Source organism: Mytilus trossulus, chromosome 4, assembly GCF_036588685.1.
Source record: "Mytilus trossulus isolate FHL-02 chromosome 4, PNRI_Mtr1.1.1.hap1, whole genome shotgun sequence".
Classification (NCBI taxonomy): Eukaryota; Metazoa; Mollusca; class Bivalvia; order Mytilida; family Mytilidae; genus Mytilus; species Mytilus trossulus.
Genome location: NC_086376.1, coordinates 10,963,333 through 10,990,626, shown reverse-complemented (window position 1 = coordinate 10,990,626; position 27,294 = coordinate 10,963,333). Strand labels below are relative to the sequence as shown.

The 27,294-nt window shown below is 32.2% G+C and overlaps 2 protein-coding genes across 7 annotated transcripts in view; one reads left to right on the top strand and one right to left on the bottom strand.

Moving 5' to 3' along the window:
• The window catches only part of LOC134714657 (uncharacterized), a 36,025-nt gene extending 25,109 nt beyond the window's left edge, over window positions 1-10,916 (bottom strand). Inside the window, exons 1-4 of one of the 2 annotated variants that reach the window (XM_063576092.1) lie at window positions 10,828-10,916; window positions 9,602-9,654; window positions 5,076-5,095; window positions 4,603-4,623 (exon numbers count right to left, since the gene is read on the bottom strand). In XM_063576092.1, the coding sequence (XP_063432162.1) occupies window positions 4,603-4,623; window positions 5,076-5,095; window positions 9,602-9,653 (93 nt within the window). In that variant the 5' untranslated portion in view covers window position 9,654; window positions 10,828-10,916. The remainder of the gene's footprint in view (window positions 1-4,602; window positions 4,624-5,075; window positions 5,096-9,601; window positions 9,655-10,827) is intronic. The other variant, XM_063576093.1, reaches the window with a different exon arrangement.
• A 3,916-nt stretch (window positions 10,917-14,832) lies between these two features.
• LOC134714656 (regulator of G-protein signaling 12-like) overlaps window positions 14,833-27,294 on the top strand; it is a 49,929-nt gene continuing 37,467 nt past the window's right edge. For 2 of the 5 annotated variants that reach the window (XM_063576090.1, XM_063576087.1), the window contains exons 1-2: window positions 14,834-14,962; window positions 19,890-19,975. The gene's annotated coding sequence lies outside the window, so the exon portion shown is untranslated. Of the gene's footprint in view, window positions 14,963-19,889; window positions 19,976-23,771; window positions 24,021-27,294 lie in introns of those variants that run through there. The other 3 variants (XM_063576091.1, XM_063576089.1, XM_063576088.1) reach the window with 3 other exon arrangements.

Genomic DNA, 27,294 nt, shown 5'->3' with positions numbered 1-27,294 from the left:
ATGCCTTTTTACTTTTAAATGAATCGTAATCGTAATTTGTAAAATCGAGTATCCCGTGCACTGCCTTGTGTGCATGTGGTGGTGACTGTGAATAAGCATGTATTCTTGGCCAAATAGTAGTAATTTTAAATATTTTTTAGTACTATAGTGATTTTATTTTGTTTAAATCAATCTATCCAAAACTCTACATCGAAGAAATAGATTGAGGACTCATCTTTGAAATTTACGTCATATTTTTACCGGAAGTGTCAACTTTATATCTTAGCATTTACAACATGCTAGAATAAGTGGTTTTGGGGATAACTTAAAGCCAAAAGTTTAATGACCAGCACAAAATAAAATCATTTTCTTTACATTTTGAAAAAAAATGAAAATTTGAATAAAAAATAGATATTTCTCTGTCCGCCATTTTGGATACTTCCGGAAGTAAGTTTTTTTAAAGACATATGTCTTATACATTGTCTCCGTCAGAAGCACCAAAGAAAGGTTCACACACAATGTAACTATAGTAGCAATACGTTAAAACACATTTCAATTGCCCTCCCTAAAAAATAAGCTTATTTAAGTACAGTGACCGCCATATTGGATTTTAACCGGAAGTGGGTTTCTGGAGACATCTAATCTATTTAATTTATCAAATAGTAGTAAAACACAAAGGTCTGTACCAAATATTATGATAGTAGCATGTTAATAGGACATTTTTACACGCTAGCCTTCGATATGGGGCTGATTTAAGTATGATGTCCGCCATTTTGGATTTTACCGGAAGTGAGAGTTTTTTTTCAATTGCCTCCCTATCTGAAATAAAAGAGTAATAGTTGAGAAAGGTCTATGCCAAATTTCATGCTTGTAACAGGATGTGCACAATTTTTCACAAAGCCGCCGGACTATTGGTCAATTTGTTCAAGGAGTGGCTCTGTGTGCGATTTAATTAGATTTGTAATGTCAGTAATAATATTGGACTTTACAGCATCTGCTATTTTTTGTATATCTTCATCTGAGATGGTAAATTGTGGTAAAAGTGTATGTACCGCTTCCGCAGTATGAGAACTAACGTCTATGTATTGTTGATCCATTACGTCTGTACGTGATCTTTTATCCTCACGTTTTGGTGGGGTGGGATTACTTGTTCGCATACGCCTTTTACCGGAATTTGTGGAACTAGGAGAGGACATCAATTTATGTAGCAAAACAGTTTAATACAAGTTGAGTAAATTGAGTATGGATGGCTTAGTATTGTAAATGGTTTATGAACTTGCGTGTATAGTGCTTACAATATATTATGTCAAATGTAAACAATGTACCTTTTACTCCGTGAGTTGTTTCAAAAGTCCTCCATTTTGAATGATTGTCCGAATTGAGTCGATGACCACACCACATTTAATAAGTCATAATCACCACTAAACACACGGATTTTTCTTACAAATGTTTACCTACTATATATCATTGCCGATACAATCTTTCATTACCCCCAAACGATGCGGGTTTTTGAATATATTACATTTTTATATCTCACTAGTTTTAGCTGACCATCTACCCTTGAGCATGCGCCAACAATGAAATTACTGTGCAATTGAAAAAATCTTTCTACTGCACAATACTGTGCAATCGAAGATTTCTTGTTATTGCTGAGTACTGTGCAATTGAAAATTTCTTGCTATTGCACAATACTTAATATAATAATTTTGGATCTTGATTTGGACCAACTTGAAAACTGGGCCCATAATCAAAAATTTAAGTACATGTTTGGATTCAGCATATCAAAGAACCCCAAGAATTCAATTTTTGTTAAAATCAAACTAAGTTTAATTTTGGACCCTTTGGACTTTAATGTAGACCAATTTGAAAACAGGACCAAAAATAAAGAATCTACATACACAGTTAGATTTGGCATATCAAAGAACCCCATTTATTCAATTTTTGATGAAATCAAACAAAGTTTAATTTTGGACCCCGATTTGGACCAACTTGAGAACTGGGCCAATAATCAAAAATATAAGTACATTTTTAGATTCAGCATATCAAAGAACCCCAAGAATTCAATTTTTGTCAAAATCAAACTTATTTTAATTTTGAACCCTTTGGACCTTAATGTAGACCAATTTGAAAATGGGACCAAAAATTAAGAATCTACATACACAGTTAGATTCGGCATATCAAAGAACCCCAATTATTCAATTTTTGATGAAATCATACAAAGTTTAATTTTTGACCTTTTGGGCCCCGTTATTCCTAAACTGTTGGGACCAAAACTACCAAAATCAATACCAACTTTCCTTTTATGGTCATAAACCTTGTGTTTAAATTTCATAGATTTCTATTTACTTATACTGAAGTTATGGTGTGAAAACCAAGAAAAATGCTTATTTGGGCCCCTTTTTGGCCCCTAATTCCTAAACTGTTGAAACTCCAACTTCCACAATCAATACCAACCTTCCTTTTGTGGTCATACACCTTGTGTTTAAATTTCATTGTTTTCTATTTACTTAAACTAAAGTTATTGTGCAAAAACCAAGATTAATGCTTATTTGGGCCCTTTTTTGGCCCCTTATTCCTAAACTGTTGGAACCAAAACTCCCATAATCAATCCCAACCTTCCTTTTGTGGTCATAAACCGTGTGTCAAAATTTCATAGATTTCTATTTACTTAAACTAAAGTTATTGTGCGAAAACCAAGAAAATGCTTATTTGGGCCCTTTTTGGCCCCTAATTCCTCAAATGTTGAGATCAAAACTCCCAAAATCAATCCCAACCTTCCTTTTGTGGTCATAAACTTTAGTAAAATTTCATAGATTTCTATTCACTTTTACTAAAGTTAGAGTGCGAAAACTAAAAGTATTCGGACGACGACGACGACTCAGACGACGACGCCAACGTGATAGCAATATACGACTAATAAAGACTCAGGATCACGAGTAACACCTAAACCGGAGTGATTTGATATAATCCTGCTCCCCCTGTGTGATTGTGTCAGACATCACTATAACACCGCTTTAGTAATTTAAGATAGTATATAAATCTATGTTATGACGAGGCAGCGGTAAAGATGACCATAGACATACGCGAATATTTGTACTGAAAATAATAAATACTTTAAATATGGGATGGCCAAGTTTAAACGATATTGTTATCCTCTTTTTGTTATCCACTATGTCTGTCATGAAAGTATTGAGATATCGATCATAACTCTAAAAGGGGTACAAATGTAAGTGTTAATAATTTAATTTTTGATGTAACGCGTCTTTTGATTGGCTGACGTTATTTTGTTATCAGCCTATAGACATAATTTAGTCATGTGACCGTGACGTCATCAACGTTTTTTCATGCTTTTCTATGGTTTAAAATGGAATTAAGAATTAACTTATAAGAAATGACTGTAATATGTTTTCTGTCTATTCGAAATAACATTAAAAAAAATGTTGTGCACACTGTTAAATAACTCGCTACGCGCGTTATTCAGTATGCACCAAATTTTTTTATGTTATTTCTCCATAGACAGAAAAAATATTACAGTCATTCCGTAATTAGTCAAATTTCAAAAACACACGATTTTTCAGAGTTCATCTAGTGTTTAGTAATTCCGAGGACTTAATGTAAGGTACGTGTACTGTAGGTGGATTCATTGCCATAACTCAGAAAGATAATATCAATTGTGTTTTTAAAATATTACCAGCCCTAGTATTTATTCTCTGGATTTTATAATTAACTTCTATATCTAGTAACGACTTAAATGTCTGGATAGTAAGTTTTCAAAACAATAATCCTGGTCTAATTCAAAATACAACCGGTGCTTGAGAAGATAATGTGATTGGAAATGTTTTCGAAGACGATGGCAGTAAAATGAGGATATAATCTTTGATCCGATACATTGAAACAAAGTTGTGGTGGTGATTTATCATCATATCCCTGTGCCAAACGTATTTCCAAATTCTGCCACTGGAAAAGTAACGTACAGATTTTTTTCCAGACATTATTTGACATGTTTCTGTGATCAAACTCGTTTCGGTTTGATATAGTTATAGTGTTGGTGGTGTAAGTACAGTGTATAAAGTGTTTTTATATATAACTGATTTTCTTATGTTACCGTTTTGAAATGTGTTCGAGGAACTGGATATACATGTTGTGACAATTCCTAAGAAATCTACTCAATCGGCAACCGTAATTGTCAATGCGGTTAATCTGATATTAGTGGCAAAACAGGATGGGTAAAGGTAGGAGTGATATATTTCGTATATTGTTATAAACAAGACATCAGGAGCCTGTAGTGGTTGTCGTTTGTTTATGTGTTGCGTATTTGTTTTTTCGTTCATTTTTTTACATAAATAAGGCCGTTAGTTTTCTCGTTTGAATTGTTTTACATTGTCTTATCGGGGCCTTTTATAGCTGACTATAGCGGTATGGGCGTTGCTCTTGTTGAAGGCCGTACGGTGACCTATAGTTGTTAATGTCTGTGTCATTTTGGTCTTTTGTGGATAGTTGTCTCATTGGCAATCATAACACATCTTCTTTTTTACAGTTATTTTATGTCACTTCAATTTGATCAAGTTTCTATTCTGTACGACAGGTCTATTATGTTTTGTTAAATGAGGAAAGTTGTCTTACCTCCACTCCAGAACTAGCATTCTAAAAAATTCAGATCAGCGTGTAAGTCTATTACAGGGCTCATAAATCTTATAAATCGTAATAACATAAACATGTGCTCGTTCTATGATGCATTTAATAGTTTTGTATGGACGTTAAGGTTTGCGAAGGAGCCGAGCCAATGGGCATTGCCCCCTCTATTTGCAAAAACATAATATTGAAAGTAGTTTACGTCTAGACTACATATTAAATTTCCCCCATCCCATTTGACAATCTATTTCTACGCGATTGGTTTCATACTAAACCAAAAGATTATCATCATCATTTTTCGTTTTATATAAATACGGTCACATACGACTTTACAAATGTTCACCTAATTACAACAATCTTTAGTACAATACATTTTTTTCTCCTGTTTGAAGGAAAGCAGAAAAGTATACTTATCTTTTGAATGAACAGTCAAATGATAGACTAAGTGTTATTAAATTACTTACTGTCTTTGTCTTTGGTTTATCTGGAAAAAACAGATCACATTCAAAAGTTTAAAAAATATTGAAATATACGTCTGTTCCTGCGATCAATGTTTGGTCATTAGAATCTCATTACTTGAGTATCTTAAATAAACAGCATTTTCAAAAAAAGGATGACGATATTTTACAATAATAAGCTCGTATAGGATTGATACTGTCTGATATATGTCTACCACGACATGGACCACTTAGGCAAATATTTTATTTTTTGTAGATCTTAACTAACTTGATCAATTAAAAAGAGTCACAGAAATATGTAAACCCGTTTTACCAATTATTTTAAATTCAAAATATCTTATCATTGAAACTTTGATATATATCTTATATGGGTTTTAAGGAGCAAATTTTGTTAATCGTATACTAAATATTTAAAACAGAGCTTAAATGGCATTACTTATAGTATATAATACTATACTTACGTAAAGTATATAATACTATAAGTTTTATAAAACCGTGAGAAAGCTAAAGCGGCCATAAATTTAATATTTCCTGTGGTCAATGCGGAATGTGTCCATGGGACACAGACAGATGAAGCCCTTGCTAGCATATAACCGTTTAAAAAGGACATATAAAGGCTACGTATTGAAGACCGAACTTTGACATACAATGGTACTTTTATACTTTTATGAATTGTGACTTGGATTGTCTCATTGGCACTCATTCCACATTTTCTTATATCTAATACCTCAAGCTTGTGACAAGTTTGCAGAAACAATTATGTTTGCAGTAAGATCGCAGGAAAAACAAGAATATAAGGGATGTTCACAGCTACAACGCAGAAATCTTTGACAATTCTATATATTACAAGAGCATTGCAATAATTGCATTAAATGACTGAGCATGCCTATTGGTAACCTCCTGGAAAAAAATATAATTGAGTATTCAAGGAGCATTTTAAGCTATAAATTAAAAGTTTAGTTTTCAAAGATATGATTTGTAAGTGCAAATTGTTCGTAGAAGTTCAAACATATGGAATTCGTCCCCTCCACAAATACCTGCACGATCACGAACATCAAGGTTTGAACAACATTTTCAAACTATTGAAGTAATAAATATACAGCCTCCGTATGCGGGAGTTTCTCGCTTCATTGGAGACCCGTTGGTGGGCTTCGACTGTTGTCTGCTTTATGGTTGGGTTGTTGTCTCTTTGACACATTCCCCGTTTCCATTCTCAAGTTTAGTACTCTCAAGTATGTTTGGAGATTATAACGTATTAAAAATATTATGTTGTTATAGTTCAAGTTAAATTATTATAAAATTCAAATAAAACAGCTGTACAAAATAATTGCATTTTTATACAGATACTCATTAGTCTTACTTGAACAACAACAAAACTTTAAAAAAATAAAAACTTTTGTTATGATCATTTTGCAAATGATAAAGTATATGAATTATTTTATGTTTGTATGTAACCTATTTTTTTCAGAATTTACTGTGTAATATAGATATTGTGATGTGTACACAACATGATACATGTAGTTCCTGCCCGTTCAGAGTCTGCAGCTAACACGCATGAGAAATATTAATTTGAATATAAATGTTTGCCGCAGGTTTGCTGCAAACACGAAGGTGAAATATTAATTTGCATAATTTTTTTTGCTGCAGGTCTTCCGCAAACACTCGTTTGCATATGAATGTTTGCAGCAGGTCTGTAGCAAACACTCATTTGCATGGTAAATTGTTTATAAGAAAATTTCCTCAATGGAAGTTAACCAATCAAATTGTTCCCTTTATTTAACCTGTGTATAAGCAATCAAGCTTTCAAAGTAGGCACTGGCTATGGTTACATGGAAATGTAACAATAATACCGGCATGCATGGTTGGGTAAGGACGAATGTAACAATAATTATTGAGGCTAAGATTATATTGCGTTATTGTTACATGAAAAACAGCAGTGCACGATGGGACTAGTGATATGTACTAGATACTAAAAAGTTAAAGACATTTATTTCAAAGTAACCATGTAACCTCAACGGTTTCCCAAATATTCTATAGAACCTATACCTATAATTGTACCTGTGAGAGCGCTAACAAGACCAGACAGAGGCACCATCACACACCTGGTATTCCCGTGTCTCCTTCAAAACATTGGGCGTGGAGAAAATACATAACAAGAATTAAACTAGAGGCTCTAAAGAGCCTGTGTCGCTCACCTTGGTCTATGTGTTCAATATATATATGATAACCAAAAACGGCAAAATTTCCTTAAAATTACCAATTCAGGGGCAGCAACCCTACAACAGGTAGTCCAATTCATCTTAAATTCACAGCAAAAAAATCTTGACCTGACAAACAACTTTACCCCCTGTCAGATTTGCTCTAAATGCTTTGGTTTTAGAGTTATAAGTTAACCAGATACTCTGCATGGCCCAGCTTTATACGACTGCAGAGGTCGAACCCTGAACAATTGAGTCAAGTATGGACACAACATTTAAGCTTGATACAGCTCTGAATTTGGATTGTGATTAAATAGTTGACACAACATAGGTGTTTTTTAAATTGGACATTTACCTATTATGGTCCAATATCCAATATCTAAATACATGGTTAGATTCATCATAGCATAGAACCCCAAGAATCCAATTTTTGATGAAATTAAATAATGTTCAATTTTAGACCCTTTAGACCTCAATGTGGACCAATTTGATAACTGGGCCCAAATATTAAAAATCTAAATACATGGTTAGAGATTCAGCATTGAAGAACCCCATATATTCAATTTTTGTTGAAATCAAACAAAGTTTATTTTTTGATCCTTTGGACCTTAATGTAGACCAATTTGAAAATGGCACAATGCTGTGCAATTGCATATTTCTTGCTATTGTACAAAACTGTGCAATTGAAAATTTCTTGCTATTGCGTAATATTGTGCAATTAGATATTTCTTGCTATTGCGCAATACTGTGCAATTGAAGATTTCTTGCTATTGCACAATACTGTCTAATTGAAGATTTCTTGCTATTGCACAATACTGTGCAATTAAAAATTTCTGGCTATTGCACAATACTGTGCAATTGAAGATTTCTTGCTATTGCGGAATACTGTGCAATTGAAAATTTCTTGCTATTGCACCATTCTGAATATAATAATTTTGGACCCTGATTTGGACCAACTCATAATCAAAAATCTAAGTACATGTTCAGATTCAGCATACCAAAGAACCCCAAGAATTCAATTTTTGTTAGAATAAAGCCAAGTTTATTTTGGACCCTTTGGACCTTAATGTAGACCATTTTGATTACAGGACCAAAAAATAAGAATCTCAATACATGGTTAGAGTTGGCATATTAAACAACCCCAATAATTCATTTTTTGATGAAATCAAACAAAGTTTAATTTTGGCCCCTTTTGACCCCTAATTCGTTGGGACCAAAACTCCCAAAATCAATCCAAATCATTCTTTAGTGGTCTTAAACCATGTGTTAAAATTTCATAGATTTCTATTTACTTTTACTAAAGTTAAAATTTCAAAGATACTTATAATAAAGTAATTGTGTGAAAACCAAGAAAAATGCTTATTTGGGACTTTTTGGGCCCTAATTTCCTATACTGTTGGGACCAAAACACCAAAAATCAATCACAACCTTCCTTTTATGGTCATACACGTTGTGTTTAAATTTCATAGATTTCTATTTACTTATACTCTTAAAGTTAGAGTGTGAAAACCAAATGTCTTTGGACGACGACGACAACGCCATCAACGTGATACCAATATATACGTTCAAATAATTTTCAATATTTGCAGTCGTATAAAAATCTTCATTTTATCCCAATGTTCTAATTTTAGCCATGGTGGCCATCTTGGTTGATTAACCAGGTCACCAGACACAATTTTCAAACTAGATGCCCCAAAGATGATTGTGGTCAAGTTTGGTTAAATTTGGCCCAATAGTTTCAGAGGAGAATATTTTTGTAAAAGTTTAAGAAGAAGGACGACAATGGACCATGTGATGAGAAAAGAGTGAGGTGAGCTAAAAATTGTGATATTCTACTTTATCGCTAATTTGTGCATTTTTCCTTTGATCTTTTTTGTGATAATTTTTCATATCAATTAAGCTACTTGCTGGAGATGGAAAATTATCGCTAGAAACTAAGGAGGCACATAGCGTTGCTAATGAAATTGACAATGTGTCATAGGTAAAATAGCGATAAACAGATTATCATTTGTCATCTCAACTGGATTGCATTTCTCACTTTCGCCATACCGGCTCAAGCAGGAAAATCAATCTTGTTGAGATGATCAACGTTAATCTATAAGTATGAGGAATAACTCATTGTTAGCAATAGACTATATCTTATCTCATAAGAAATTCTTCGCCCCCAGTATTAAAATATAAAACATGTGCATACATGTATAAGTTGTTGAAGAGGTTAATCTATTAAAAAAGCATGCATAATGTACATTTAGATGAAAAGCTGAATAACAGAACATTTTTCTTTTAAATTTCATTTACAATGGTATCAAAATAACAGAATTTACGAAATCTTACCTTCCTCCTGATCAATAAAACGAAGATTACCAGCTTTGCTTGGTGTAGCCATTCTAAAATGCATATAAACCGAAAAATCATATAGGTATTTCTAATAATGTGACAGATATGTTTAACTGCAAAATGTTCTTCCCTTAGATGGATCTGAATTCATGCTTTACAACAGCAAAATAGAAGTTCTTCCCACCTGGAAAACGTCTACTTTTATACAAAAATATTCATGTCGTTTCCAGTGTCAAATGATAGCTTATTGTACGCTGATTACAAAAATATATGGTTCCTATACATTATTTTTTAAATATGGTGAATAATTTGTAATTTCGTGTTTGACAAATGTCACTTTCCGTATCATTTGATAATTTACTTGACACTGCCGACCATGGCAGTGGCGGATCCAGAGGGGGGGTTCCGGGGGTGCGCACCCCCCCTTTATTTTTGCCGATCAATGCATTTGTATCGGGACATATGTTTTGCAACCCCCCTTTGCCCTGGGTTAGCACCCCCCCTTTCGAAAATTCCTGCATCCGCCCCTGCATGGTATACGGCCATCTCGGATTGTACGATCACAGTTCATAATCGGTCTAGTTATTTGCCCAAATCTGAATATTTGGAGACAGATTTGCAATGTAATGGTTAGACTGTATATTTATATAAAGAAAACTTGGTGATTGAGTACCATTTTTGTTTGTTTTAAGAATCATTTTTTTTTCAAATCAGCCTTTTAATGGGAGATAACTTTTTTAGTGAAAAAATATACTGGACTAATAGGGATTTTTGGTATTCTTACTTGTAGCAAGAAAACAAATTCGGTGACATCATTTTTTATTTTTATTTTCTTAAAACATATATAGTCCAGTTAATCTAACATAAAATTGAACGTAACCTTGAAGAAATTGCAACAGAAGATTTTTAAGTTTTAATCTTTTAAATAGCATTATACCGTAAATACTCAAAGAAAAAAGTCCAACAAAACCTAACTTGAGGAAAACTAAAAAAATCAATTTTAAAATTCCTATGGAGATTTGGATTGAAATGGGAGATAATAAAAGGAAGATATCAAATAAAAAATTGATTCAAAATTATGAAGCAGGTAAACTTGAAAATGTTGGTATCAGTTTTCCTGTCAGTAAAGACTAAAGGTAAAGTTATTCCTGATACCACTGAGTTGGCACAATTTAAACAAATAAAGCTTTTTGCAATTGATAGATACATAAACTAGAACATACCTTCTTTAGAAAAGATTCTTAAAATTCCCGAATACGTGTAGAGTTTGTTCCTTAAAAAAGTTGTCAACCAAACGAAAGCGAAAGTAGACTTCATAAAAATTAAAGTGCAGATCAATATCGGTAGAGAGGTGTTCAAATTTTCGGAATCATCTCACTGACGTCAGAGCCGTCAGAGTATATAATAATTTAGCTGTACCAGAGGCGGATTTAAGGGGGGCCAGAAAAATTCTGGATCCGACGGGTCACACTGTGTACATAAATCATAGTCGATTTCACTTAGGACTAATAGTCCCAGATTTCACTCAATTTTCTACCGCAGCAGATTAATTATTTTTTTTCATTTAGTTTTAATTGTTTGCAGTTACCTAGGTTTTTTTTATAATGTTTTTTGCTGAAACATGTCAAGGAATTGTATCATGCCAAGAAATTAGTCTCCTCAACTGGTTATTATACGAAGCATCTAAGTAAGCAGAAATTATCTGTAATATTATCTTTTAAATGTTAATTTATATAGACGGGTGGCATCTTTTATAAAAAAGCTGAATAACTTATCGTGATATGTATATTAATTTGTCTGATTTTTTTTTTTATTGTTTTTTTTTATTATGATTTTTTTTAAATGTTACCTTAGTATTATAAATCATGTTTACAATTGTATATATTTACCTCATGTTACACATATATGTGTCTGAGCGTTGCTTTACAATAAAATCTTGAAATCTTGGGTTCCTCCATCTTGTAGTGTAAAAAACAGTGAACCAAAGGTCCAGATTCAAATCATTTTCTATCAAGTTAGCCAAATTTGTTGCAGGAATGCAGATATTTAATATGAATTTTCATTAAAAAGAACCAATTTATAAAAATATTTTTTAAAATGTTGATTATTTTTGTTTGTTTTTTATTTTATTTTTTTTAAATTGCCATTGTAAGGGGAGGTAACTCTAAAATAGTGCATTTTCTGAAGGATTCTACATCGGATTTTCCTGTTTTGTATTTTAGCCAGAATAAACTCACGGTGATGCGATCTTTTCTTTTGAAATTCTCAAAGAATTGTCTTTTCCTTAAGTATTTATCGCTCGGGCAAAAATAATCACGAATGTAATGCCTACAAATGTTAAAACTACAATAAAGTATAGCTTGCATCAATTATTTCTTAACTGAGACATCTTATAAACAAATATGAAATAGCAAAACAGCAAACTCCAAGGAAAATTCAAACGGGAAGTTTTATCTAATGGCAAAATCAAAAGCTAAAACATTTAAAACAAAAAATGCAAAACAACTATCATAATCTTGATTTGGTACAGTCATTGTCTTGTAGAAAATCAGTTGGATTAATCTGGTCGGTTCTAAAGCAAGCCTAACCTCTCACTTGTATGACAGTCGAATAAAATTCCATCACATTGACAAGAATGTGTGAGTAAAAACAAGGATTTGTATAGTATACAATTTTAAAATTCATTGGCAAAAAACAGACATGATAGGTAAAAATATCAAAAATAGAGATACAGCAGTCAATATACTATAATTCAGGAAAGAAAAGCAAAATATGATATTGACAAAGTAAAATAAGCAAAAATGAAAGACCAGGTGCAACAATGATCATAGTACAATAACACAATGGCGGGATGTAAATACCGATCCACGCCAAAAGCATTTTACAAAAATGAACTCAACAGTGAGTAAGGGTAAACAAAAATGATATAAAGACAAACAAAAAGAAGACTCAACATAATTCAGACGATAAACAACGTCAGTACATAGAATCTCTACTTCAAGACCAGCATGCATGATTTGTGATGTTAATACAGAATATTAATCAGCAAGGTCTTGGTATCTTTTTGATGAACTTTTTCAGAAACTTCTTAAATTAATACACACCTTATTTACCTTGATTTATCAGCCCCTAGTTAAAAAAATCACCCATCGAGTCTTTCGGCTTTCGAGCTGATAAAGGGTGTTATAATCTATCTATTTATATATATAAATATGCGCGGCCGCCAATATATATACGAAATTATACGGGAAGACTAACAGTATGTATGAAGATTATTTAGGTTGGACGGGATGGAAATTGTAAAGAATAACTTTCGTGTCCTAACTTTCTTGTAAAGAACGCCACATTGGTTAAGCACGTCTTAGATTTTCTTTATATACTGACCACTGAAATTGTCCGTCCAAAATGAATTTGATGGATAGTACCTTATCTAATTTAGATATTAAAAACCATTAATGGTGACATGGATGATGCACTTGTCTCTGAAAAAAAATATATAGATATAGGAAGATGTGGTATGAGTGCCAATGAGACAACTCTCCATCCAAATAACAATTTTTAAAAGTATTTACCATTATAGGTTAAAGTACGACATTCAACACGGAGCCTTGGCTCAAAGCGGTCCGCTCCGTATACAATTCAGTATGCATCACAACTCATCCGATCCTATATTGAAGATGTGCATACTAGTTTAACATCGTTTTATCTTCACGGACATACATGTTGGGCTAAAAATGTGCGTTTGGCTCAATCATTGGCCATTTTTTTTTATTGGTTTGGTAGTAGTTTTCGGGTGAGGGGTAAGATTTTCATAATGATTACTATTTTGTAAAGCATGCATGATCATTTGGTTTATAAATGCTGTTAGAGACTGAAAATATATATAACAAATATGATTTCGTGGAAATAAGATGACAGACGACAAGTGTTGGTAAAATTTCTATTGGTACTTCCAGCAAGGCACGATGAGATATAGTCGGAGATTACTCTGACGTCCAACGCCGCCGCTGTTTTGTAAAAAAAGCCAGACAATCTGGCAACACAGCCGTTGGACGTCAGTCGGTTTGCAAAACAGCCATTAATTGGACGTCAGAGTAATCTGGGACTAAATGAGATAACGAGAGGGCATATTTCATCCGGTGCATTCCGTTTGCGCGCAAAAATCATTACGTTTGCGCGCATTTTTTTGACAGGTAAACTCAAGTAAACTCAGGTAAAATAAAGGCAATAATACTTATCTATTTATTAATTTGTTCATCTATTTACAAGTATCAGTACCCTTTCCGTTAGTATAAGTTCATAATTAAGGCAGGGGAAAAAAGAGATAAAGCCGCATATTTTTTTCTATTATCAGATAAAATTAAACAAGTCAAAGGTGTAAGCAAAGTTTTAAGAAAATCTGTGACATAGCAGGTTTATTGTAACTTGACCTTAAGCTATAACTGAGTTTATACTTGGTTTTAGAATTCAATATGAAAAATATATAATTTGAATTAACAAACTATTTTTGAAATTGATAATTGATAGTCATATCCTTAATGAAAATACAAAAAAAAATATAGTCATTTATTATAATCTAATTTAATATTTATTTATATTTTTGCCTGAGCTTACCTGTAAAATGAATGCGTTCAAATGTAACCAAAAGCTCCGCACAAACATAAAACATTTTAATCCCCAAATGCGCGCAAACGTAGTGTGCCCATTTCATCATTTCAAAAACAACTGTGACATGAACCAATGGTTATTTATGATAATACTGTGACCACAATATCTGAAATATATAGTTATAACTGTAGAATTGAGATTTGTAATGAAAACTTTTCAAGTTGTTTTTTAATTTAAACAAAACATTCATCTTCCAAAGGACGTATAACTCCTTGATCTTCCTAACATTCTACAACTCGAATTTCACAACAAAATATAACGCTAAAACGTCAGGACCGACCGTGCAGGGGCTGTAGCCAGTCAAGGTCGTTAAAAACTTCCATTCATTTTGTTGCATTCGAACACTCCACTCTCACTCCATAAATAACTAGTGATTAGTTAGTACCATAGATGTATAATACCCATATTTGAAGACACGTAAAACTAAAATAGCTTGTTGCTTCATGTTACTGTTTTAGTTTATCTGTGATCATCTGTGAGAAACCACTGGTTCAGGCAGTTAAAAAAATTGTCAGATAATTTGAAAATTTGAATATTTGCGGTATTTAAAAATCAACCAATGGGATATCATCTACAGTTCATGTGACGGTATGTCAACCATTTTGGAAGAACAACAACAAACATCGGTTGAATAATGAAAAGTTGTCATTATTATATGAACATGATAACGAAATGGTATAATTGATAAAGGTATCAGTTGCAACGTTTATTTTCTCTTCATTTTGTTGTAGTATGAAAACCATACATAGCTAGTAATGTGAATATAGTATCTAGCAGGTGCCCGAATTTCCAATGATTGGCATGGGCTATAAATTATTTGCAAGCATTGGTCAAATTTTATTGAACTTTTTTCCATATCCAGTTATTTTCTTTTAATTTCGTATACACAGTTGCAAAAAATAATAGTATTCAAGTTTGTTCATCGACAAACTATCAAGTTGCTGTTTATTGTGACGGGTCGTTTCGACCTAAAATTATAGTAAATTACCTTGCGGGTCAATTCGCCCCGAAAAGTGAGTCGTGTCACACAGACTTGTACAAATTATCAAACGGTTAAATTTGCAAAAATTTACAAGAATTAGCCAAGGTGGTATGATTGCCAATAGCTATGAGACAACTATCTGTAACATATTACATATATCCTAGTCCGAGATTACTCTGACGTCCGACGGCTGTTTAGCCAGACAAGCTGGGGCCGTGGGACGTCAGAGCTTGTCCCATATCAAAAAGTGGATATTTGCCCACCCAAAATAGATGCGCTACTTCCTCGCTTCTGGAGCCGACTGAGGGCCTTGGAATTATATAAATCGGGCATCATTCTCTTCAGTTTTCATTTATCTCTTCATTTATGTAAGTTTCACCTACCTGCCAAACCTTTAATTTTCTATATTTTAACATTTTTCACAGAGACCCATGATTTCTCCATTTTTGACTTTCACTTTCAAATGGATGTCAAGTTACGAGAGATTTCGTGGCCTCGAGACTCAAATATGCAAATATTTATATTTTGTTACCTCCTTTATAGGAGATCGATGAATAACATCTAGAAGCAACCACGTTTTTTCTAACTAGCATTTAGTTCCGACCACGATAACAATCGGCAGCTCTCGGACATTTAGGTAACACAGCGTAAATGAACGAGGTGTTACATTATGGTCATTTGCACTGTTTTCTCGTGGTCACGTGATAATCTTTGAAAATGAAAGGCAACATGGAGAAATCATGAGTCTCTGTGAAAAATGTTACAATATAGAAAATTAAAGGTTTGGCAGGTAGGTGAAACATACATAAATGAAGAGATAAATGAAAACTGAAGAGATTGATGCCCGATTTTTATAATTCCAAGGCCCTCAGTCGGCTCCAGAAGCGAGGAAGTAGCGCATCTATTTTGGGTGGGCAAATATCCACTTTTTGATATGGGACAAGCTCTGACGTCCCACGGCCCCAGCTTGTCTGGCTAAACAGCCGTCGGACGTCAGAGTAATCTCGGACTACATATATCCTAGCCACAAAAAGAAACGATACCTAGATTTATTTATCAAAAATATCTTCCATTTATTTTCCAACAATGTTATTACGTTTTGTATTTTATGGAACAATATAAAATCATACATACTTAAGAATGACAGATCATAATTAATTTTCCTCATTGCATCGACTGTTCGAAGATGTCGTCAAAACCAAAAGTTGAAGTGATAACATTGATCATGTATGGCCACTTCTTGCGTTGATAACAGCAGTCAATCTCCAATGCATTGATCTAATTAAATGCTGAATAAAAATAAATGCTTGTAGAATGTTATTCCAATCTTCCACTAAGGCAGCTCGTAGCTGGTTGACTGACTCTGGTGGCTGATGATGCTGCTTACACATTTGTCAAGTTCTTTCAATGTTCAATGGGTGATACATGTAGATAATCAATGTAAAGATCCTTAACTAATACTCTTCCAGGTTTAATTGTCAACTTTGAATTCTTGATTTCTTTAATTTTACTTTAATCACCTAAGTACATCCTTAAGACAGACTGTGTCCTCAAATGACAGACAACGTAGTGGACGTCCAAGAGAAATGAGGTTAAGCCAAGACCGTTGATTAAGATTCACTCATTTCAGGGATCAGTTTTTGCTAACTATAATTACCCCTAGACAAACACCTGGGAGGCATAATCCCAGATATCTGCCCAAACTGTACGTAATAGACTAAGAGAGGCTGGTTTCAACACATTCAGTAGTAGAGTAGTAATGGCGGCCATCATGGTTGTTTGGCTGGGTCACCGGACACATTTTTTCAAATAGTTACCCTAGTGATGATTGTGGTTAAATTTGGCCTAGTAGTTTCAGAGGAGAAGATTTTTGTAAAAGTTAACGACGCAGGAAACCAAGTGATGAGAAAAGCTCACTTGGCCCTTCAATCTAAAACTTCCTTTTTGTGGTTTCAAACTTTGTGTTTTTTAATACTGAAGTTAATTTTATATATATTGGCAAATTTTCAATACACATATTTAAACATGTTAAAAGCAGTGTGATGTAGTTCAAACATTTCTTTTGGATTACCTCCCTTACACTTCTTTTAAAAAAGATGTCATTTAACCAGAAAAACAAACATTTTATATTTTAATAAATTTAAATGAGTACTTATTGTTGCAAACGCTATTAGAAATTTTTTGAAATATGGGAAAGGGGGTAGGTGAAAAAAGGAGGGCCCCCGGCTACAATTTTTCTCATTTCAGATTTCAGAATTTATTAAAAATATTTGTTTTGAGGCGATTAATATTCAACAGCATAGTGTATTGCTCAAAAGCAACAAAAAAATTGTAAAGTTTATTAGACCACATTCATTCTTTGTCAGAAACCTATGCTACATGTATGTCAACTATTTAATCACAATCAAAATTCAGAGCTATATCAAGCTTGAATGTTGTGTCCATACCTGCACAAACTGTTCAGGGTTCGACCTCTGCGGTCACATAAAGCTGCACCCGCTTGAGCAGAGCATCTAGTTTCCAGATAATAACTTGTGGAAGGGTTTATGGATCTCTTTGAAATATACTCACTTTAATTTCTAAATGTAAAATACCTCACCTGTATGGTGCTTGTGACTATTCTACAGTTTTCATGTAGCAAGTTTTAAAAAAAATCACAATTGTCTTGTTGTTTGTGCTAATTTGTTATGTTAAACATTGTGTGTCATCATGGTCATAGAGGATCCACAGTTCACTAATACATGTTGTATTGGTATAAATTTACAGTACAGTCCCGGAAATCATTGCATGGTAGTAGAAGTAATTCAATTTCATTGATTTGTCAATGCTTATTTACATAAGATAAATATATATATATATGTCGTGTACAAGTTGCGATTTTGTACAGGTTATAACATGTACAAAAATATTGTACATGTTATAACTTGTATGATGCAAAAATACAAGTTATAACATGTACAAAAGTACCTCATACATGTTATAACCTGTACAAAATATTGCTTAAAAATGGTTTTAACTTGTACAAAATTTAAAATAAATCTTAAAGAAGTAAAATATACATTTAAATTCACCAATGCATAAAGAACAACAACAAAAAGGCAATAACGTGTCTTTTTCTGTAAAAGACAATGATCACAAAGTTTCATAAATATATGTTTCATGAATAATGTTGGCAAAATGTGTTTTCATGTAATTGTATGTTTTATGCAGTCCATCATGGTTTAAATAAGTGTAAAACTATTAACTTAAAGCTTGCATTCCTCAATGACAATTACATTATATACTAGTTTCTAAATTCTTCCAAAAAAATTTAAGAACGATTCTTTATAATTTTGGGAAATACTCCTCCCTCTCGTTTTTATAGCATGCAAAGACTAAAATAATGTCTTATATGCTTACTCTGTAAAAGCAAGAGAGAGCTGAAATAGTTTTCATTGGACCACGCTTCATTATCAATATCTTTGGATCTACCCTTCAACATTTTTGGCCTTCAGCATGACTTATGTCATTGTATGTAAATTTATTACTCAATTTTTGTTTATAAACTATAAGATCATTGCATGAGGCGAATGTCATTTTGATATTTTAATTATATATCCTCTACTTTGAAAGCATTTATTTGTAGCCTTTGGATGTTGTCTGCTCCATTGGCGGGTTGTTGTCGTTAGACACCTACCCGATTTCAATTCCCAATTTTATTTGTAGACACATCTGTCCTGGATAACTTCTTATGTCTTTTAGTGTCAACTAGAATGAAAGTATTTTACTATTGCCTTCAAAGTGGACACTCACAATTATAATTCAGGGTTCTCGCTAAGGATTTTTGAAGGCAAGTCCAGGGACTTGTCATTTTTAGCCATGATGAGTCCAACAGCAAGAAGAAAATGTCTTATTGCAATATAATGTAATATTTTAGTCTCCATTTCCTAACAGAGCAATGAAATGACATTAAATTCAGATCACTTTTAAATTTTTGCCATTAAATGATGATATTTGTATTAAACTATGTTCAGTTTATACAAAATATTTCAATCTTGACAAAATGTTTGATGCATCTGTGGACTCACAAGTTTTGAAAATGGTGAGTCCTGACAAATTTTGATGAGTCCAGGACTCATAGACTCGCCTTAGTGAGAACCCTGATAATTCATCAAATAAAGATATGTCCAAAGATAGTCGTAAGAGGATCATAAGACATGTCTATTTCTTAGGACAGGTCTTAGGAATGCTTTGTGATACCGACCCCTGGACATTTACTGTATCAAAAAAGGACAAAACACACTAACATGAAGGAATAATAAAAAAGTTATTGAGGTCATTAGCCAATATCATATGTTGCGATAAAAGGAAAATACCCAGGTTATAACATGTATGAGGTACTTTTGTACATGTTATAACTTGTATTTTTGCATTATACAAGTTATAACATGTACAATTTTTTTGTACATGTTATAACCTGTACAAAATCGCAACTTGTACACGACATATATATTGATTCTCTATTTTGCCCTGCCTACCATAGTGGGTCACATAACAATGTACATGATGTATTATTGTATGGATGTAATCTTTTGAGATATATTTTGACTCAATGATTATAATTAGTGAAACATTTGTAATATTATTTAATTTCAGGTTTTAGCTGAGTAACACAAGTACAGGTCAAAAGATGGTGCAGAAGAGATTTATTCTGGATTAATTAAAATTGTGTTATTTAACTTGTAAGTAGTTTATAAAAAATATTCAGTATCACTGTATTAATTAATTTTATATATGTCTACTTTTACACCATTAACCATGTTGACACTATATGCATTTTCATTTTCTAATATTTATATAGCTTTTACCTACTCTAAAGATTTTTTAAATAATAGTCAACACAGATTGTTGTTTTCTTTTGCATAACATGCTTACAGCTAACAGTGCTAGGAGAGAAACTATTGTAAATGCTGAAATCTTGAGAAAGATTACTCTTACCCAATCAATTTGCCTTTTGGTTACACCAGTGACTTAAAAAAATGAGACTCTTCTTTTTATGGATTTTTTTTATTATGAAACCAACATTCACCTCGAGCTCTAAAATTGTATGTACAAACATATATCAAAATGCAATAAATAGTTAATCTACTCCTAATATCAAAGAAAAAGAATAATAGTTCTATTTTAGGTCTGAAAGGTATTATAGAAAACAATAACAATTAATTCTGGCTATATCCATAGGTTTCAGGAAACAGTAAGGATGTTTTTATAACATTTCATACTGTAAACTGTATATAGTGTATCACAAAACTATTATATGTATTACATATTATGTATAGTAACATATGTTATTATACGACCGCACATTCTTTTTTGGGTCATCGATGTATAATGATATCATGTTGTTTTCTGCGTTGTCGTCATCCTTAGACGCAATTTGTTTCTGGACAATTACTTTAGTTATAGTGAATGGATCTCTTTAAATTTTTACCAGAAGGTTCAATTCCACTAAAGGGAGGTTAGGATTAACTTTTGGGGTTTTGGTCTCAAGAGTTAAGTTATTAGGGGCAATAAACATGATAAAGGGGGCACAAAATGTTTCAAACTTTTTAAGTGTATGAATCTCTCTGAAATTATTCCACAAGTTTCTATACCATGAAGTGATGTTTAGTATTGACTTTGGGGGGTTATGGATCAACATGTATTGGAATTAGGGGGGGGGGGGTGGAAATGGGAGTAAAACTAGGTTTTTCTGGTCAATGGACAATTTAGACAATTTAAAAGCAGTTTAAGGGAAGTAAATCAGAAATATTTAACATACAATGTAGGGTATGTTCAGATATACCTCTTTACACTTCCTGTAAATTATGTGTAATGGAATGTCAGGTTTTGGATCAATTGCAACAAAAGGGGGGTGGTAGTAGTTTTGATTTTTTTTCAAAATTTCTCAAATTGCAAATTTTTGAAGAGGAAATCTTTAATTTCACAATATTGTACAATAGATTTGTAAGATCTTGACATTTGCTTATGTGTCAGAAACTCATATTGTGTAAACAATTCTATCACAATCCTAATTCAGAGCTGTACCATTCTTGAATGTTGTGTCCATACTTGCCCCAATCGTTCAGGGTTCGACATCTGCAGTTGTATAAAGCTGCACCCTGCGCAGCACTTGTTTTTTTTTATATATTTTCATGTCTGTGACTTAAAGAGACCAAATAACATAGTTTGCATATTGTTTTGATAATGACCCATTTATTGCATTTATTTTTGAAAATCTGTTGAAGTGGGTCTCATGGGGGTCTAAGCGTGACGCAGGATTGCTGATATTTTGCTAGCGTGACATGTGAAAGTAAAACTTTTGTGTCGTGAAAACGGGAAATAAGGTCTAGAGGGAACTGGAAAATGACAAAAAGATGAGAATTGCTTACGTACATAGTGTAAGCGAGAATCTGACAAAACAATAAGCCGGATCCGGGATCAGAATTCCCCTATGATACCCCTGTTGAATAGTTCCTATTGTCTATGAATCTGGGACCTTCCCAGTATTTAAAAAAATGTTGAAAAGCTTGTGATAGATGAGCAACATTTCCTTAACCCTATGTTTAATATGTTCATTCACAATACCATCATATTCAGAAGCCTTATTATTTTAAAGTTTTTCAACAATATTCAAAATATCTTCTTGTGATAGGAGAATTTAAAATTATGTTAGTGTTCTCTGGTGGAACCTTTGTTAAATCTATATCTGAGTTGTCTTCAATTACATCATCTAGGCTTAGACGTTAAACATGTTCATATACATATAAATCCTCAATTTTAACAGCATCAATTTTATTTGTATGTCCCAAAGTTGGTTTCCATTCTCTAACTTCAGTTTGCCTCAACCATTTGATACAATACATATACACAATTACCTATTACCTCAAAACACAGATCAAGTTTGGTGGCATCACTTTAACCAATTAAAAAATTTAATAGTTATCATACATATTTTTAAATTATTGTACAATATCTTAGGTACAAGGTATTCAGAAAAACAAAACAATTTTGGACATTGAGCCAGTTACCATGGAAACAAATCATCACTTAATTTGCATATTTTGTGAAGTTTTGTGATTTTCATTGTATTTCATCAAATTTTTAAGTATATTTTAGATTGAAAAAGTATGTGCGCACCCAAGAAACAACTTTATAAGTCAGATTTTGTCAAAAGATATAATAAAGCTTCTGTTAAATTATTTGTTGTTTCTTTGCTGCGCATGATGTATCCACAACAGAATTAAAGATAGAAAACTGCATTAATTCTGTATTTTTCATAATTTTGGTGAAAACAGTTCATCTTATGACGTAATTGTGACGTCATCACATTAAAATCTTATTGTTTTTCATTGATATTTGTTTACCCTATGCATGTTTAAACATTACGTGCCAATCTGAGAAAGTTATCAAACATTATATTTTCTTGGGAAAAAACCAGGTCTAAATGCCCTACTCCTTTGAATTTTGGGGTGTCATTTTAATTGTTCTAGAGGTATTCCCCTTTACAAAATGCTGATTTTTTCATTCCCATGCTCTAACTTAAGTTTGCCTCAACCAAACGCTATGATACTTATACACAATACTTAATACCAGAAAATACAGATCAAGTGCACTTTTGGGTAGTGTCACTTCCCAGTTCTTGAGTTATGTTCCTTTATGATTAGTACATTGTATGAAATGCAAGTAGAGGCATCAGCTGTGTCCCATGGACACATTGATTCTCGATCTATTTTACTGTGGATTCATTTATTTTCGTGGGTACTAATTTTCGTGGATTAAGAAAAGCTTGCATATTCGTGGATATTTAATTTCGTGGTTTTGCTGAAGTCTGCATACAAACCTCTACAAAAATTATCATTCGTTGAATATTTAATTTCATGGTTTGACTGTGCCCACGAAATCCACGAAAATGGGTATACAACGAATAATAATGAATCCACAGTATAAGATTCAAGGAATGCATATGACTTCAGTTAAAACTTCCCCTTAAAATTCAATAATCCTTTTGTGAATTAAGTTGAAGTTTTGGTGAGTCCTTTTAGACTCTATAAGGTTTCAATGGGGTTATTATATGAAACTGGTTGACAATCCATTTATTATCCAATTATTGTGTCAGGCACATATTTATATATATATTTAATAATTTCATAGGTATATTATTACAATGATATTTCCATGTACATGTATTAATAATGAAGTAAAATAAAATTGTAATGTTTAATCAATTGATTTTAAAAAGTAACAAAATAAAAACAGAAAAGATTTTATCATACTTATTTAAAGGAAAGTACCTGATATTAAATTGTCACATTTCATATCAAATTAACAAACATATCAATATTTAATCAGATGTCTATGCATTGTTATTACACGCATCAGTGGACATAGTTTATGAATGGTCAGTTCTCTTTGTCATTGATCTTGTTTTTCTCCCCCTGGTGAGGATGTTTAGTGTTCGGTCATAAAACCTTGGGACATAGTACTTATTTATTTGTATAGATGGTTTATTGCTGAAGACAAGAGACAATAGTATACCTAATTTGTTTGTTTATTTACATTCGAAAAATACTGGGGACTCTGATCTACAGTTGATATATATTATCAATATAACAAGGAGTATTCAAGATTTATACAAACAAAAGATTTAATTGACACCTTGTTTCAACCTTACATCTTAAAGACTGTTTGTGATATTCCATCTTGAGTAAATTGGTATCAAGGAATAAACATGATTCAAGCAGTCAGGTAAGGGTTCTGTTATACAAAAAATATATATCTTGTGAAATATTTGTTAAATTCAAGATTGTTAACACGCCATTGATTACCTATGATGTAATAATTTTTGTATTGAATTTCATATTTTAGATTTAAGTATTGAGTAATAGGGATTACTTTGAATCTACTGTTAGGTCAGTGTAGGTAGCGCTCCCTCATTCTGTCTGAAATAAATTCTGGCAGGTTTGTTGTTTACGTTTTATTAAAAAATACAAAAATAATTTTAAAGAATTTAATATTAAACATATATAGGTTTGTTGTTTATGTTTTATTAAAAAATACAAAAATAATTTTAAAGAATTTAATATTAAACATATATGTTGTACTAATTGATTTGAATAAGCTCAATATGTAAGTGTTAAGTACATGCATTTGATTTGAAATCTGTAAAAACAAAAGTTTTAATTGATCAGAAAACAGGAAACAGTTTAAGGGATTCATGTACATGTAAGTTATAAATGTTCCTCTGTACTTTTGTATGTTAAATTGAATGTGCAGTTATTATGTCTAACGATGATAAATTTGAGTTCATGGTAGTTGGTACAATTATATTTGCTCGAGGCCAAGTTTAAATGTTTAGTATGTATTATATAGGGGCATCTTTAAAAGGAATTGTAGACAAATGTTGAATACATGTATTGAATATCTAAAGTAAAGGAATAGTGGGTCTCTGACTTTGTATACAAAGCTGGTCATTATAACCTATCAATAGGAATATTTCTCCATCCATGGAAGTAAATATTCAGACCAGGTACATGTATGTAGACAAATTGAAAGAAGGGTTTATTTTTGAATAAATTTGTAAAGGAAATTTGTTTATGGTAATGTTAATAATGTTGATTAGAATTCAAGTATAGATTAAGGTACATTTTACCCTATCATATGGTGTGGTATATTTTGTAGTACGGAAACATATGTTTTTTTCTGGCAAGGTATAGTTTGATCTATATTTTATGTGAACGTTTGTATTATCATGGAAGTATTATACTAACATTTTACTTCCATGGTATTATAAATGTGCAATTAAGACATGCAGCTACAGAGTTCACGAAAAGTGGTGGTCCTCGGGATTTTACCACCAAAATTTTGCATAGGACTGACACAATTTTAGTATTTTTCAATAGCATTAAGTGAGGACCAGCAGATTTTCTACAAGGACCACCAGGGGAAAAAATATTTCGTGAACTCTGCTGAGCTACATTAGGTACAAAGTAACCAAATATTATTTGTCTAAGACTAAGATGCAGGTATATTGATTGCATTGATATCAAGGAAGTTAAAGATTGTTGTAACTTGTAATATATGGTGCAGACATACATATACATGTTGTACTCTTCTTTGAAACATTTTTTTTGCTAATGTAATGCAATACTTTAATGCTCACACTAAGTTTAAAAAATGAAATCTACAGACAAGTCACTATGCCTAATGTCTTTTGTTGTTGTTTTGTTTAAATATATGTCAAGTGCTACTTTGTCCATATTAATGAAAGTGTAATTCTCATGATATAACTTTAACTGCAAAACTTTTGTTACATATATATGGTTCATGTTTATCAGTTATAACATTAAGGGATTCTGAACATACCATGTTTTCATTGATAGCAGGAAATCGTTTGTTCTATCTTTTATCTGGTTCAACTTTAAAGCCTTGAAATGAAGCACAAAGCAGTGTTTATTTTCATTACTTCATATCACATTAACATGTTCTTATCCTGATAAGCATGTTATATTTGCCACTGGATAGTAATACACCTAAAAGGCTATCTATATATTTAGCTTAAATAAGGGAAAATTTATTTGTAAGCACTCTCTCAGGTACAATGTTTGCCAGATTTTTATGAAGTTATAAAGAGTTATGCATATAATGCCCCATGGACATATTAATAATGATATCTAAAATTGCATTGCATTTGCTCTCAATATAATAAAAGAAGATGTGGTGTGATTGCCAATGATACAAATCTTCACAAGACAGTGTCTTGATGACACCATATGACACAGAAATTAACAACTATAGATCACTGTACAGCTTTCAACAATGAGCAAAATCAAAGTCCCTATCGCATATATACAGTCAGGCCAATTTTCATGTATTTAAAAATAAAGAAATTTTAGTTTTTTGCCTATTGACCATGTTGACAGATAAAGTATGGGCAACACTAAGGGCATTAGAACTGTGTTCTTTTATATCTCATCATGCTTATGGGTTTCCATTACTGAATATATAAATTTGCCCACTCCAGTGTGCCTTTTGTTTAAAGATCTGTAGATAGTGAAATACATGTGCACTCATTATAAAATGCCAAGGAACTGACAATAGTCAAACTTTAGATAAAAAATGTGTATGCAATGTATCAATGTACATGAATAATGTAACCGCTTTATCTTAAACAGCTATGAACAGGATTCTTTGTGGTGTATAAATACCTGTGTTAGACACTATTAATAAGATGATATATTTGTACATGTATCCATTCATTCGTTGTTACATGTAGAGTGCATTATTGGGAAATTTACTTGAAAAGCACTCTTGTATCAAATTGTCAATTATCTGAGAACATAAATGCTTGTACTCAAAAGAATTATAGACTAGTGTGATATATATATATACATTATAAGTAATTATTTATATTGCATTACACATCATATATATTATTTATGCATACATGCACATGTACATTTATTTTGTACATGATTTGTAGTTAGTGCAAAACATATGTCAGTTGACAATGATATTTGTTAAAACTCTTAAGTGTTTGTTATGGTTATCTCCCTTATATTAGTATGATAAAAATACAATTATTATTTTAAAATACCTGCTCAGTCTGTATTTTAAAAGATTGGAAGTCCTAATTTATACCTAAGCTTGCAAACTTGATTTTTTTTCATGCAATAAACTAATTCTTGTTATCATAATGATCCCTTCTGAAATTTTTCATGAATACTAGCTATAGCAATGCTATTTGTTAAAATCAGTATACATATAACATACAGTCCTGTAACTCTCATTCCAATATACAGGGGTGTTTGATGGTTCATGCTGGTAATGCTATATATCTCATGCCATCATGGATTTATACATTCTATCAATGGTTTCTACAACTAGATATAATTTATAACTTTGTGATTTCTAGGATTTTAGAAGGCATACTGGTGTGACTATAATAAAGAAAATCCAAAACAGTCAGAGACACCTCTCTTGTAAGGGTACCTACATGTATGATGTCAAATGTTGGTGGTAA